The sequence below is a fragment of the Apodemus sylvaticus genome, chromosome 13 (genome assembly GCF_947179515.1).
Source record: "Apodemus sylvaticus chromosome 13, mApoSyl1.1, whole genome shotgun sequence".
In the NCBI taxonomy this organism is placed as follows: Eukaryota; Metazoa; Chordata; class Mammalia; order Rodentia; family Muridae; genus Apodemus; species Apodemus sylvaticus.
Genome location: NC_067484.1, coordinates 16494848 through 16509881, shown reverse-complemented (window position 1 = coordinate 16509881; position 15034 = coordinate 16494848). Strand labels below are relative to the sequence as shown.

General features: G+C 50.3%; 1 protein-coding gene across 4 annotated transcripts in view; it reads left to right on the top strand.

Moving 5' to 3' along the window:
- Positions 1-11339, top strand: part of Slc66a2 (solute carrier family 66 member 2) — a 37175-nt gene extending 25836 nt beyond the window's left edge. For 2 of the 4 annotated variants that reach the window (XM_052155185.1, XM_052155184.1), the window contains 2 exons: positions 2233-2449; positions 10225-11339. In XM_052155185.1, the coding sequence (XP_052011145.1) occupies positions 2233-2449; positions 10225-10432 (425 nt within the window). In that variant the 3' untranslated portion in view covers positions 10433-11339. Of the gene's footprint in view, positions 1-2232; positions 2450-2723; positions 2888-10224 lie in introns of all 4 variants that reach the window. The other 2 variants (XR_007972993.1, XM_052155186.1) reach the window with 2 other exon arrangements.
- The last annotated feature ends 3695 nt before the right edge of the window (positions 11340-15034 follow it).

The following is a 15034-nucleotide window of genomic DNA, read 5'->3' as shown; positions in this document are numbered from 1 at the left end:
TCTCCATATCTTCTCACCGCCTTTCAGGAACCAGGTATCCTGGGAGCCATGCTCGTCCCTCATCTGACCCTTGTTACCTGCTGTTGAAGGGCTGGCCCTGGCTTCCGGGTCCCGGTCACCACACGCCACATGTGACGATGTGACACTGAGGTGATGGCCTCTTTCCTGTGCTCTGATGGGCATCTGTTGGTCTCTGAGAGTCCGATTAGCACTCTCTGAAGGTGCTGGAACACACAGAGAGTCAGTGTGTGGGCTCCCATAGTGTAGACCAGCTCTGCTCCCCCTTGTTCCCCAGAGAAAGCTCCTTTCGGGATTGGGCTTCTTGCCTTGGGGGCCAAGTGCCTGCCTCTTGGGCCATGATCAGGATACATTGGAACTGTGAATGAGTCCAGGCTAGACTAACATCCAGAAGGCTCTGAACATAGTCGCTGGGCCTTAGCTGTAGATGGCGAAGGTGACATTTACATCTCCTCTCACCTGGCTTTAGGCCTGTAGTAGGCCCTGAGTCAAATTTTATTGATGTATTGATAACACATTTAGGCCTTTGGACCCACATGCCTGTTGCTGAGGCTGGGGAAGGGGGAAGATGCCCCAGAGACCCAAACTTAGAAAGGCAGCTTTTGTTGTAGAGTTTCTCTGGGTCCAGGGTTTCAGTGAGACTTGTTATCTCTGACAGGGTGACTTCTTTGTGTCTCTGAGCCTAGTGAGTGGAGTAGGCTTGGGCGACATCCTGCCGTGCTACTTCACAGAGGCCACCTGGTCTCTGCTCTCTGGGGTTTCTCCTGGCTACTCCTTTATGTCCTGGCCTACTCCCCAGAAACAAAAAAATGGCTTTCTTAGATAAGTGAAATCCTTGGGTACATCAGAAATGGTGTGTGTGTGTGTGTGTGTGTGTGTGTGTGTGGTCTGACTAATTGGAAGTTAAATGCAACCCCCCCCCCCACACACACACACTTTTTAATGTGTGCCACACCAGCACGTCTTGATTTCTTCTGGAGCAGAGGGAGATGGCCACCTGCTCATTCAGATGCACAGTTGAGATGCAGGATGCTGGTGCAGGGCAGGCTGAGCCTCTGAAAACCCTAGGGCTGCACATTTACTGCAGTTTGTATGTTAAAGATGGTCCAGTTTTCATTACAAACAGGGCTACCAGGCTGATGGTGTGTTAGCTGTTTTCCTGACTACAGGATGTATTCAGTGGGCTGGGGTGCAGCTCCTTGGTAGAACACTTGCCTAGGTTGTGTGAGAAGTTTTTCCTTCCTAGCCCCCAAAGTGAAATAACAAAAGTAGAAAAGAAAAAAAAATCCCACCTCCCCCTAAAAAACAGCCATCCTTAGACGAGTTTAGCATCTCTGGCTCCTCTTGGCCCTGCCCACCTACACCCGCTGGAATTTCCTGTCTTGGGCTTATGAACTAAGGGCCAGGTCCGCATAGCCACGCCTCGTCCTCCCATCCTCCCGTGTGACAAGTTCCCTTCTCACCGGAGGCTCCCCCTGCAGTTTCCATGGTCTCGGCGGGCAAAGCATCATTTAATTCATTCACGCCATTGCTTGTGAGTATTCCACAGAATCCATCACCAGGCAACGTGGCTATTGTGCTGGTGACCGAGTATGTAGTATGTGCTGACCGAGTCCCTCTCATGGGCGGAAAACAGTTAAGACTTGTAGAATTGATCCATTAACCATTAGATCAGTCCCAGGAGGTGGGTTCAATAGCCCCGAGTGAATGGAGATCCTTAGTTAACCAGTGTTACAGAGGGCGGGGCTGTCCCTCTAACCCAGGCGTCAGATCCCAGAGGCTGTGGTACAGTCTGTGTGCCTTCCTAGAACGATTGGAATTAACCTGAAGGACTTAATATTTGGTACCAAGAGTCCCTAGAATTGCTTCTGTTGGAGTGCTGTCATCTACCCTGCCCACACTGAACTGACCGCCACCTGTTAGCAGCTCCTCCACGCTGGCTGGCTTGCTTCCATCTCTCCCCACTGAACGGAACCATCCACATCTCCCGCAGTGGCTTTGACCCCCTCAGGTCCCCCCACTCTGGCCTTGCCCTGTTTGTACTTCTTCACCACACTAACTTCGCCTGACCCCATTCATTTCTCCTCACAATGACCTTGCCTTGTCCCATGGTTCAACTCCCTTCCACTGACTGGACCTGCCCATTGTTGGTGTCGCTGTCCCCGTGACCTCCAGTCCGCTCACCTCGCGCCTCTCTCCCTGCTCTCCCTCTAGACTTTGATCCTCATCACTTCTGGCACTGGAGCAGCTTCACAGACTATGTGCAGTGCGTCCTGGCCTTCACGGGTGTGGCAGGCTACATCACCTACCTGTCTATCGACTCGGCTCTGTTTGTGGAGACGCTGGGCTTCCTGGCCGTGCTGACAGAAGCCATGCTGGGCGTGCCGCAGCTGTACCGAAACTACCGCCACCGCTCCACGGAGGGCATGAGGTAGGGTGTTCCCAGAGGCTTCCCTGGCACTCGCTGGGGCCCTGGAGCCTGGGGTTTCCAGGGGAAACCATGCTGCTTCAACACAGTGGGCCTTTGACTCTTGTCTAAGAAGATGTGCTTGGAGGGGGCCGGGAGGGAAGCAGAACCTCCTGTGGAGGCCACAGCCCATCAGGAGTTGCAGAGACCAGGGACTGAGGAACATGGTACCTATACAACTGGGTGTGGCAGGGCATATGACCCTGCCAAAGGTTCCCCAACTCTGGCTTTTTCACAGTGGGACTCACTCGCCATGGCCTACCAAAGCTACAGTGTCTGGCAGAGGAGGATAGACTGTTGTCAGGACCGTACTGAGAAGTGTCTGGAGACATCTGTCTAGCACAGGACGGTTCCCATAGACCATTGGAAAGTCTTGAAGAAAACAGCATTTATTCAGCACAGGTCAGCTGGGGAGGAGGAGGGAAGAACACAGCCCTGCGTTTAATTGGGCGCCATTCTTAAGGAAGCCGCTTGACTCCACACTGAGAGCCTGCCTGCTTCTCAGAGACCCGAGCACTTCTGAGACTCCAGCTTCCTTCTCCCAGACACCTATTTCTCCCTACCCACTCCATCCCTCCTCTGGTGGCCTCCTTTCTCTGAAGGTTCGTGGCACCCTGTGCACCTTTGTGCACCCTTGTGTGTCCTGGTGATACTTTGTTGTCAGTGGAATCACAGGGTCCTGTTTTGTTGAGAAAAGCAAGTCTTGGTAAGAAGGGACAGTGGAGAGTGCAGAGTCAGATACCAGGGGTTTGTTTTTGTTTTGTTTTGTTTTGTTTGGAGACAGGGTTTCTCTGTGTAGCCCTAGCTGTCCTGGAACTCACTCTGTAGACCAGGCTGGCCTCGAACTCAGAAATCCACCTGCCTCTGCCTCCCAAGTGCTGGGATTACAGGTGTGTGCCACCACCGCCCGGCTGAGATACCAGGGTTTAACATCCCTCTTTTCAGTTCTTTTTATTGGATGCAGGGCTGTAGGGTGGTCCTCGTGTGTACTGATCGTGTCAGTACAAGTATGAGGTGCAGAAGTTGGTACAGGGTAGGTTTAAACATGATGTTTACACAGGAAGGGCAGAGATAGGCTGGCAGTTGTGACCAGAGTGGATCACGTTTCTCTAGTGAGGATGGGTGGAGCCCTGACTTGGGTCTGATTCATTTATTGTTTTACATCTGGTGGAGCTGGCGCTATGACCATCCCACAGCTCTGGTTTGGGGTTGGTGGATGTGCCCCGGGGTGATATCTGGAGGCCACTAACTTGTGATTCCAAAACTCAATATGTGGGTGAGCCATTTTTGGCTGACAACAGAGATGTTTTAGAGTCGGTGGTGTGGAGCCAGTGTTTGGAGATACTAGGGCTCCCTGCTGGGGCACCATCCAGGCGCCTTCATGTGCACAGAGGCATTTGCTGGCCAAGCTCCCAGTGTAGCATGGCTACTGCCTTTATTATTAGGATTGTTCATCAGGAATCCTAGTTGGGGATTGCCGTCATCGCAGGTCCAGCTGTGTCCCTGCCTCCTCAGTGGGGTGCTGGACTCCCACGGATCTAAGGGATTATGACTCTGGAAGTCATGGAAAGTGCTGTTTTAAATAAATTTGATAGAGTGCAGGTACTTCATGTGATTGATTGAAAATGGGTTTAAGACATGTGTGTGCACACACACGGACACTGGAACAGACATAAGAACCAGAGGCTGCTGACAGATGGAAGCAAGACCGTGTAGGCTGCATCCCCTTTCTCTAAGGACCTGCTCACACCACTGCACCGTAATGGGGACTTCAGTTTCTTTACTTATGGATTCCTGGGGCTGGGAATAGGGCCTGGGAGGTGGGTGGTGCGGGGAATGATTAAGAATAGAGAGGAACTTGTGTTTGTTATTATTATTATTTTCTTTTTTACTAATTTTAATAGCTTCAGAGCAGATTTCCTGGAAAGTCTTACTCCACTGCACACATGTGTACAGATGAGTGTGCACACATACCACCTACACATACACACATGCACACACACACAACCCCACGGGCACATAGACATTTCCCATCGTGGAGCTACTTTGAATAGTTTCCTTCTTGAAAAATATTCGCAGACCGTGGCTTTGGAGCCGGTGATGAATGATGATGCTTTTGGAATAACTTTACTAATTAACGCAGCAGACCTCTGCAAGGCAGATCCTGTGTGTGTGGGGTGTTTGCATTCTTTTTCCTCCAGGTTTTACTAGAATTGAAGACTGTTCCCTAACAAGTAATTACTGGAGGGTGGGGGTGGGTGTGAACGAGGGAGGAAACCAAGCCTTTAGCAGCACGTCAGCCCTCTTCACGGAACAGGAGGGTGTAGCTGGGGAAGGCACTGGAATTGCAGAATGAGGAGGGAGAGGCATAGCAGAGTCTGAAGAATCTAGCAAGGAAGGCAGGGCCCTCGGGTGAGGCTGGAGGCTGAGTGAGAACAGAATGACAGAGAGGCAGGTGGGCTTAGCCCCAGGGCGGAGGCCGAGCTTCCGGCCCCTGAACCAGGCCACTCTGCAGTATCCATCTGGGACTCTGGGCTCTCTCACCATAGTAAGATGCTCCCATGACTGGACTCTGCTTATCCTATGATCACACAGGTCTAGCCGTGGTCACCTGAGCAGGCCCCTCACATTCAGAGCCTTTTGGGAAACCCAGCATGCTGCTTCTAGGACATGTCATGGTCACTGCTGGACTTCTATAGTCAACCTGTGCTGTTTGCTCTGTGAGAAGAAAAAATGCTTCTCATAGTGCCCAGAGTACAAAGGCCAGGTACCACCTTGGCTAGGTGCTCTGCTTGCAGAATAACCTGCTTGCATAGTACCCAGTGGGGCATGTTAGCGGGCACACAGGCTCCGGGAGTAGCATTGTCTTCTAATTTTAGCATCATCTCTTTATAAAGGTTGAGAAACTTGAACTCATTAGCAGCCTTGACCATCTGACCCAGACTCCTCCACACCGCCTACTCGCTTTCTGCCTTCCCTGACTACTTGCCTGTTCTGGTCATTACCTGTCTGTGGAATCTTATACTGTGTGGTCTTCTGTGTCTGGCCTGACACTGGAGGAGCATTGTTCCCTTCTATGACTTCATGACGGGAATGTTCCAGATGTTTGTCTGTCTTCAGTTGACTCATGCCGTCCCGATTTCATAGATAATTTCTTCTGGACATACTGTGTTTTCCTTTATAGAGAAAGCATGTAGGCATAGAACCGCCACGTCACGTGATGGCTTGGGGTATGATCTTCTGTGGAACTGCCAGCCCGTATTCCATTTTCACATTCCAGTAGTTGTACAGGGTGGGGGGTTGGGAGGTAGGGTGGGGGTGGGGGTAGGTGTGTGTGTGTGTGTGTGTTCCTGATTCCCCAGATCTGCTCTTATTTGCTGTGTAGTTCCAACATCCTAGTGTGTGTGAAGTCCTTGGCTCAGGATGGTCTGGCTTGCATTTTACCTGACATTGAAATGACAGTGAACATTTCCCGTGGCCTTAGCTCTGTCCTCACAGAAGTGTCTTTTCAAGATCTCTGCCATTTTAGAATGTGTATTTGTAGTATCTTATTACTGAATGGTAAGAATTAAAAAATTCTGTCTAGGGCATTAAAATCATATCAAATATGTGATTTGTAAATATTTTTCATACATCCCACTCTGGCTTACCTTCCTGCTTTCTCGGTGTTTTCTATTCAACACCCAAGCTTCAACTCTAGGGGTGAGGGCGGCTCAGTGGGTAGCGTGTGCTTGCCTAGCGTACTCTGGAGGTTTGATCCTCAGCAGCACATAAACTAGGCATCGGGGTACACACCTGTAATCCCAGCATCCTGGAGGTCGAGACAGGAGGCTTACGAATTCAAGGTCATCCCCAGCTATGTTGGGAATGTAATGCCAGCCTAGGAGACTTAAGACACTGTCTCAAACAAACAAAAAGCTTTCAGTTCCGAGGACATTGGATGTGTCTGCTTTTCCTTTGTGCGTTTGTTTTTTATGTCTCATCTGGGAGAACGTTGCCTAACCCAGGTACCAAGGGGACACAGTTTTGGGTGGGTTTCAGCCTTGGGGGTGGGGCTTTCTGCCTTGGGGGCGGGGCTTTAGTCCTTGGGGCAGGGCTTTTGTAGGGGGTAGTGATGACTTGGTCCTGGGCTGAGGTCAGCGTGGTCAGCGTGCCAGTGGACTGCAAGGCAAGCTGAGCAGGTGCAGCACTTGGCTTTTCAGTCCTAGGTGCCAGAGAGGCATTCCTGTCGACTGCCCGGGACAAGGATGAGGTGAGGGGGTATTTTAAGAGCGGTGATCTGGCAGCCTGGTTGGGAAGAGAAATGCTGGAGCCAAGAGTGAGGTAATGGGAGCCTAGATTAAACAGTGGGGGGGGGGGGGCAGGAGGGGTCAGGCCAGGAGGCCTGCTGACGAGACAGCAGTCACACCAGGCAGAGGCAGAGGCAGAGGAGAGGGGTGGAACTACAGCCATGCCTGGGCCACCAGCTACAGTGTGACCTTGAAGCAGAAAATCTAGGCCTCAGTGATGACAGTCTGCTCCACACCCACACTGATTCCACTGCAAGGCTATTCCTACAGGAGAGCAGATATCCCGTCCTGTGGGAATCTCTTGGTTAGAGACCCTAGGCCAGTTGTTTCCTCCGTCCAAGGACAAGAGAATTTGTTGGGGTGTGGTATTTATACCATACTTCCACATCCCCCAGAATGCCCTTGAACTCTTCTTTTATTCCATTTTTTTTTTGAGACAGGGTCTCTCTATGTAGTCCTAGAACTTGATAATGTAGACCAGGCTAGCCTTGAACTCACAAAGATCCACTTGCCCCTGCCTCCCAGTACTGGATTAAAGGCATATATACCATCATGCCTGGCCCAATGAATATTTGATCCTCCTGCCTCAGCCTCCTGAGTACTGGGATTTCAGGGGTGGTGCTCACTGCATGTTCATGAAGATGGTGCTGATGAGGAACAGCCTGGTATGGAGAAGGACTAGCATCCATTGCCTCAGAGCAAGCAAACCAGTAACAGTCCCAGGAAACGGATTTCAGTTGGTCTTGTGTACAGCAGCCCTGTAGCCTCTGATGTGTGTGTGTGTGTGTGTGTGTGTGTGACTGTGGTCTCCTTTCCCTCTCTTTAACTCTCTGAGCAATTCAGAGCATGTTAGGACCTCAGTGTGGTTAGATTCCTGTCCCAAGAGCAGAATGGTATGGATGTTACCAATGAGCTATCTTTCCTGGAGCATAGAGGCTATCTGAAGGAAGAATCCAGGTGGCTAAGAATATCTCCAGGGTAGTGTCATGCTCCAGCAATTACTTCATGTCTGCATTTGCTGTTACAGACACAACTATGTACTTGGGGCCAGTGGGATGTTAATAGTGAGGGCCCTAGGCAGGTGGCCTGGACAGGGACAGGTGGTCTGGAACACAGGGCTCCAGCTGTATGTCCTGTGCTGCAGACCTGTCTCTGTGAGACTTTGGAGTCAAGCCCTTGGGATCCCGCACCCACTTAGTGTTAACACTGGATGAATTATTGAAGCACCCACTCCCTGAGTCAAACGGGGTCCTGTAGTTCACCTCTGCATGTTTTGTCCCACCAGACATCTGTAACTTTGAGGGGCAAGTTGGTCACCTTTGCCTGCAGGTCTTTCTTGGTTTCTGTTGGTTTGTTTCAAATCTACATAAGTCACAGCAGGATCTAGTTTCTTTTAAGGCCATGACATGCCCTTGTATAGCCCACCTGCTGTCTGACCAGGGCTTTGAGCCACTGACTACCAGGTTGGAACCTAAGTCCAGCACCTGCTTTCTGTTTGTGATAAGTGTATAGACATGACTGTCCAGGCATTTCCTGAGGGCCTGGACAGGCATGACTATCACAGAGGCCTTCTGGAAGTTTGGCAGGTGTGACTAACTGTCCTAGGAGAATCCTGGGCTCTGAGAGGTAATGAATCAATGCATCCCCACCTGGGCAGTAGAGGGACCCCAGCCCTCCCAACATGCTCTGTTCCTCTATTGAGGGACTGACGTGCAGGTGTGAGGTTGTTGCACAGGTGTGAGGTCTCCCAACAAGACCCACATTTTGTCCTCCCCCTACTTATCCATCACCCTGGGTGTTCTGAGTCCAGCTTTACCTGATTTTAAAATGAGAACTAAAAGCCTTCTTTCTGGGCTTCATTCTCTTAGAAGACCCTATGGAAGTTGTCTCCTGTTAACTTAGTGTTGTTGGATTATGAGGGGCACTGTCGCCTGAGAGGTGAACTCTGGGGCTCCTGACTCTAGATGTGTCATGTCATATAGACTGGTTCTATCCACCTGCAGCCTCAAACTTGTTTGACCACGTGTGAAATACCAGCCAATGGTAACCTCCCCATGGGCCCACATTTGCATACCTTTCAGAGGTCCTTTACCTGGGTTGTATATGTGTGTGGTGACTTCTCATAATTTTCTTTTCCAATAATGTGATTAGTTTGTTTTGAGGCTGTCTTGTAGCTGAGGCTGGTCTTGAATTCCCCATCTTTCTGCCTCCACCACCCCAAGTGCCACCACACCTGGCTACAGGAAGGTGACATTGAAGTTAAATGGCAACTTAGCTTGAGTCACAATTGGAGTAGAGGCCAGGTGCAGAATTCTGTGGCGTTTCTGTGTCCATATCTCCAGAACCTCGCCTGTGCTGGTTAACAGTCAGCTTGACGCGGTCTTGAATCACCTAGGAGACAGATTTCTTGGCATGTCTATAAGGGAGTTTCTCGATTGGTTAATTGGAGTAGAGAGATCCACCTTCACTGTCGACAGCTGGGTTTCTGGTCAGGATAAAAAAGAAGCAAACTGAGGACAGGCGTTTCCTGCTTTCTGAATATGGACAGGGACAGGACATTCTCTTGCTGCTATGCCCTGCCCAAACTGTGAGCCAAAGGAGACGTTCTGGGTACTGCTCATCAGGAACTTTATCCAGTGGTGGGAAGCGTACAGTGTCTAATTTAGGCCACGTTAGAGAGAGAGAGGAGAGAGAGGAGAGAGAGAGGAGAGAGATTGAGATTCCAGAAGGAGTAAGCTGGGCCCCCAGAGGACAGGAAGCTTGAGTACTGCAGAGAGGTGGCCAAAGAAGCCGTGTCGTCTTGAGCTTGTGGGATTTCTGCTCTGCATTGTGCCATCAGCTGTCTGCCTGGGGTCCTAAGCTGCAGCCCTGACACTCGGGCTGCATGTGGTTTTAGTGCTATAGACTTATTCTGCCAAGAAAGCTAGGCTTCTTTGTACCATTATGTCTGTGCACCAGTTATGTCTGTGGTCCCTAACTCCGTGTGAGAACAAGGGATGTATGCGATAACAGGAGGGACCCTGTTTCTCTTAGAACTCTCTCTTGAAGGGAGGCCCCAGGACAGCTGCTCTCTGCTTGGTGTGCTGGTTCTGCCTTCTCCATTCTCCTCCCACATCTGCAGAACCCAGTGTGGGGACCTACTAGGCCAGACTGAAGAACCCTGGGGTCCTGGCTTCCCTGGATACCAACCCTTGTGGCTACCTGTGATCAGACCATTCTGATTGCATGGGAGTCAGAACTCCCAGGTCCTGGTGTGTGATAGACTGTCCTTTGTCTCTAAGACCAGAGAAAGGCACAAGGTGGTAGGTAGGACAGGCCTGGACCAGGGTTCCATCCCCTCCTGTGCCCTCTCTCTCTTAATGTGCCTGCTAATCCTTTGGGCCACACTACTGACCTCTACATATACCCCGTTCTTGGGTCAACACTGACAGCCCCTTTTTGTTCTTGCAGCCTCAAGATGGTGCTCATGTGGACAAGTGGCGACACCTTCAAGACAGCCTACTTCTTACTCAACGGCGCACCTCTGCAGTTCTCAGTCTGTGGTCTACTACAGGTCATGGTGGACCTGGCCATCCTGGGGCAGGCCTATGCCTTTGCTCACCACCCCCAGAAGCCAGCAGCCCATGCCGTGCACCCTGCCAGCGCCAAGGCTCTCTGAGGAATCTAGGGAGGACGAGAGCATGTGACCGACCAGCCGTGGGTGCTGAGTTCCAGTCTGTGCTTCTGCGCCAGGGAGACCGGCCCTGTGCACTCCTCAGATGGGTCAGGGGTAGGCAGAGATTAAGTTGAGTGCTGTGTCCCCATCGGCCTTCAGGTGGGGGACTCAGGGTCAGTGGAGCTAGGGCTGGCTCTGTGGTGTTTTCAAGGTGATAGAAAGGGCAGGTGTCTTTCCTTACCGCCTCCAGAAAAACACTGGTCTGATCCTGAAATAGGTTCATGCCACTGAACAAGATGCCGGACACAGCAAGCAGCTGCATTCTTCCTCTCGGCCGGCTTCCCTCAGTGAGCCTCTGGTCTCCTAGCAGAGCCTGAGGTGCTCTAGAGAGTGTGTAGTCATGGCGGCAGGTGGCTCGTCTGTCCAAGTTCTGCCCTGTCCTGCCCTTGTATGCCATAGGTATGTCCGTTGCCCCTGCGGGGGCACGGAAGCTACTGGCCCGACTGAGCTCCTCTCTGAGAACATCATGAGATCATGCTATGCTTGACAGCCTTGTGCTGACCTGGCTGGCTCCTGGGTCCAGAATGTTCTAAATGCTTCTGTTTAACAGTATCTTCCCTTCTGCTGGGCAGAAGAACTTCTTGTGCACACGACGATGCCATCCAGTTAGCACAATGGCTCTGACGGTCCTGGTGGCTCGCCAGACGGCCAAGGAGTCCACACTGTGCCACCCTCAAGCTTCCCTCGGATATTCTAAGTGTGCGAGCGAGCGAGCGAGATTCTTGCTGACTCTCTAGCCTGTAAGATGCTTGTAAGATGTTTATTTTTTAAAAACGAAGGGAGATGTCTGTAGTGGCGATTACCTCCAAAATAAATGCCATTGATGGCAGCCCCAGCTGCTGAATGAAAATGCTCTATGTGGTGTATGAAAGTCAGTAAACAGCATGTGGGTCCAGCGGGGCAGGAGGGGGCAGGGTTAGAGGCGGTGAAATATCGGGTGGAGGGTGGTGGTACAAGTTTCGGGGAGAAGGTAACTTGTAGTACTTGGGGAGATGGGAGCTGGTACAGGTCTGGGGGGTGATTCCGGGTTGCATTGGGCTGGAAGGCTCTTAGGGATGTGGTCCAGATCTGGGTGGGTGAGGACATCTCTCTGGCACTTGAGGAAATGAGTAGCTGAGATGAATGGACTCAGACTGTCACCCGTGAGCACCACAGGGGGTACCAGGTAAGCCACAGATACAGAGTCATGACTGGATTAGAGTTTCCTAAGATGTTGAAGCAGGGGGTTTGGGGACCACTCTGGACCAACAGAGGAACAGAAGCAGGAGTGAGGCAGGGGCTGGCTCAGGGGTGTACTGACCTCTCTTCTTCAGCCTGCCAGGGTGGTTGTAGACTGTGGGCTCATTGCTTGCATGGCTGAGGCTAGACCTCACCTCAGCTCTTAGCACACAAGCTTAGCCAAGCTCTTGGGGAGTGAGAAGGAGCTGCTTTCCCCAGCCCGATCGTTGCCGTGGATGTGGTCACTGCGGGCATCTGGGGAATACATGTCCCCTGAAACCAAACAGTGTCAGGAGCCATAATGGGACAAGCTAATATACTAGCAGGTGACCACCCGGAAATGGCCTGCTTCGGATTATTATATAATCTGAGACAGGTGAGTCCTCATTAAGCAAGGCTGTGAGGGACTCATTTTACGAAAGATTCCTGCTATTAATATGCTTTTCCTGTTATTATTAACATATATAATAATCAATAAGTAATAACACACCCCTTTGGAGCAGATCTCTGCAGATCCACAAAGAGGTACTGTCTTATAGTGATGCTATGTAGACAGATGACTTAAGTTTTAATGATGATCCTATAAGAATTCCTAAAATTATACCTGTGGTTATTAAGCTCTTTTATAACAGGACTGCTATTAGGTCCTTTGCTGATAGTCAAAACTGCAATGAGAACTCTGCCAGTCTCCCAAGTGTCATCTAAGTTAATTGCTCTTAGATGGCAACCAGACTTTCTCCTGCTCAGAGCACAATCCAAGAGGTGGTAAAACAATTAACCAAAGGTCATAAAAAGGGAACTAATGATTTATTATAGGTGCTAGGACAGAAGATAAAGTATTAACTAGGTCTATCTATACAGAACTTCACTTATAACTTAGTTATGGTTTTAAACCTTAGGTGAACTTGTAGGACTCAGAGAGGTGATAGCTGTTTAGCTAGATAATTACTCCTGATAGGCTTGTAAACATTCTCTGTTGTAAACTTCTATTTCAATTTATGATTTTGACTTTTTGTGTGAACTTGTAATGAACTTTGTAACATGTGATCATGTATTCTTGAAAGATGTTTAAGGGCTGAGGACAAAGAGAAGAGTCTGACCAGAAGAATTTAGATGAGAGGAACAGAGGTGAGAAGGATAGAGCTGAGAGAGGAACTGAACTAAGGAGAAGTTTTTAGTCAGGAGAGAACAAGATTAGGAGAATGCAGAGAGGAATAACTTAGAGACTATAGGTAACATAAGAAAACTAAGAGAGCAATGTGCAGAATGCAGAAGGAAAGAGGAAAAAAGACGCTGCAGAGAGCAGAAGGAGTGGGCAGGCTTCTCCTCACCATGGGACAGAGTAGGCCCGGTGGGAAGGAGAAGACAGGCTTAGCTGTATTAAAAGGAACAAAACTTTTTTCTTATAAACATGAGTTTAATTCATTTAACGTTAAAAGGGTGGAAGCTTTTTCTTTCTCTATGCAATAAAGATTGGAGCTCATTTTTCATCCAGAATGAGTGAGTTCTTCCTGCACCGGTGCTTGGTCTTTTGCTCCATATGCATATGTAAGTATGGATGTGTGAGTAAGTATGTAGTTGTGAGAATGTATGCATGTATGTGTGTAAGTATGAAATTGTGAGAATGCATGCAAGCTGGGCCCAGCTGAGTTTATGTGGAAATGTGTAGATGAGAACTCTGCATGCATGAAGCTGTGTGTGGACATATGTGAGATCATGCATATTCACGTATGTAAAAGTTTTTCTGTTATTCTCTTCTCCTGGTTCAATAGAAGTTTATTGCTCCAGACTTCCCCCTAGTCTGACAAACTAGAGGCATCTGGACAAAGGGAAAAGGCTCTAGCAACTAATCCTTTACTTAATCTCCTGCCGTTTTTTTAGGATGAGGTGCTAAGCACCTGAGACTGCAGTGTCTGGCCTCAGAAGAACACAGAAGGCAGGTCAGCTACAATAGCACAGTGACTTAGATACGTAACCTTTTCTTATACAGCAACCCTAAATATCTCCTAAGACAGAGTCTTATCCCAGAATTTTGTAAGACCAAATCTTACCCCCGCCTATGCTCTCCCCCCCCCAACCCCCCAGCGCTGCCTCAAGAAGAATCCACAGGAAAGAAGAATCACCTCCCACTGGGGCTGGCTCCTGGCAAAACAGGAAGCTGAGGCCACAGCACACCCTGTGTCCTTCCCAGAAGGTTTTAGTAGGGGAGTCCTCCTGGTCTGTATAGGCAGGGGAGATGGTGGTCAGAAGAAATGTGTCCTTCCCTACCTCCATTCTCAACAGAGGTGGAACCCAGGGCGGCTTCTGGTGACCTGGGGGAGGGCACTCTCCAGTGCTGGCCAGAATGACTGGATCCCTTGCTCTTGGGTCATGCCTTTCCCAGCTCCCAAGGGACAGCAACATGGAATTTCCTTCAGGGAGGAAGTCACTGCACCTGCCTAGCAGTTATCCATACCATTCCTTGAGAGAAGGGGCCCACCTTGAATGCCAGCCTGACCCAGAGTGCTGCCCTGGCAGGATCTCTGCCTGATGGTCCCAAAATCCCTGTTGGGACCTAGACAGCCCAAGGCCTATATGAAGGGCATTTTGCCTTGAAAGTCCCAGGTCTGTCTTGAGTGTGTGGTCAGGGTCTACCCATGTTGTTACACATGCTGGTGAGGCAGGCCTGAGCCCAAGGTCCACTTGGGTGACTTCCAGCTCTGAATCCTCTTAGAGGAAAGCTGTAGCCTTTCCTGTCCCTGCACTCCCCCATTCCTTTCTAGAAGCGCCTTAAAAGGCCCTGCAGGCCTTGGCCTCGGTGGATGTGGGCGCAACAGCAAGAAGGAAGCTCTGCTCTCAGGAGAGCTGCCAGCAACGGCTAAGCAAATCCCATACCAGGCTCCAGGTGGCAGCCAGGCCTGGCCAGGCCCATGCTCAGTAGCTGTTTCCACACCCGAAAGGACATCTCTTTTGCTCCAAAGAGCTTGTGCAAAGATCCCAGAGAAGGGCAGATACAAGGAAGAAAACTGGGAGATTTTCTTGTGTGGTTCACTCTTGCTTAGCTAGGACAGACGCTGCTGGCAAGCTCAAGGCTCCTGCTTGCTTTCCAGGACCCTCCCTCTCAGACCGTGCCTCGGCAGGTGATGCCCACGGGCGTGCATGCCCACCGCTCCATGCCACCCTTATCCCCAGGGACATGCTATGAATAGCCAAGCCCTGAGTCCCACGTTCAGTTCCCCACCTGCCACCCTCAAATAATCCCCTGCCCTGGGAGTGAGGACCATGCGACATTGAGCTTACTCAACTGTTGGGGCAAGGATGCTAACAAAGTTGGGGTGCTCTATTCCT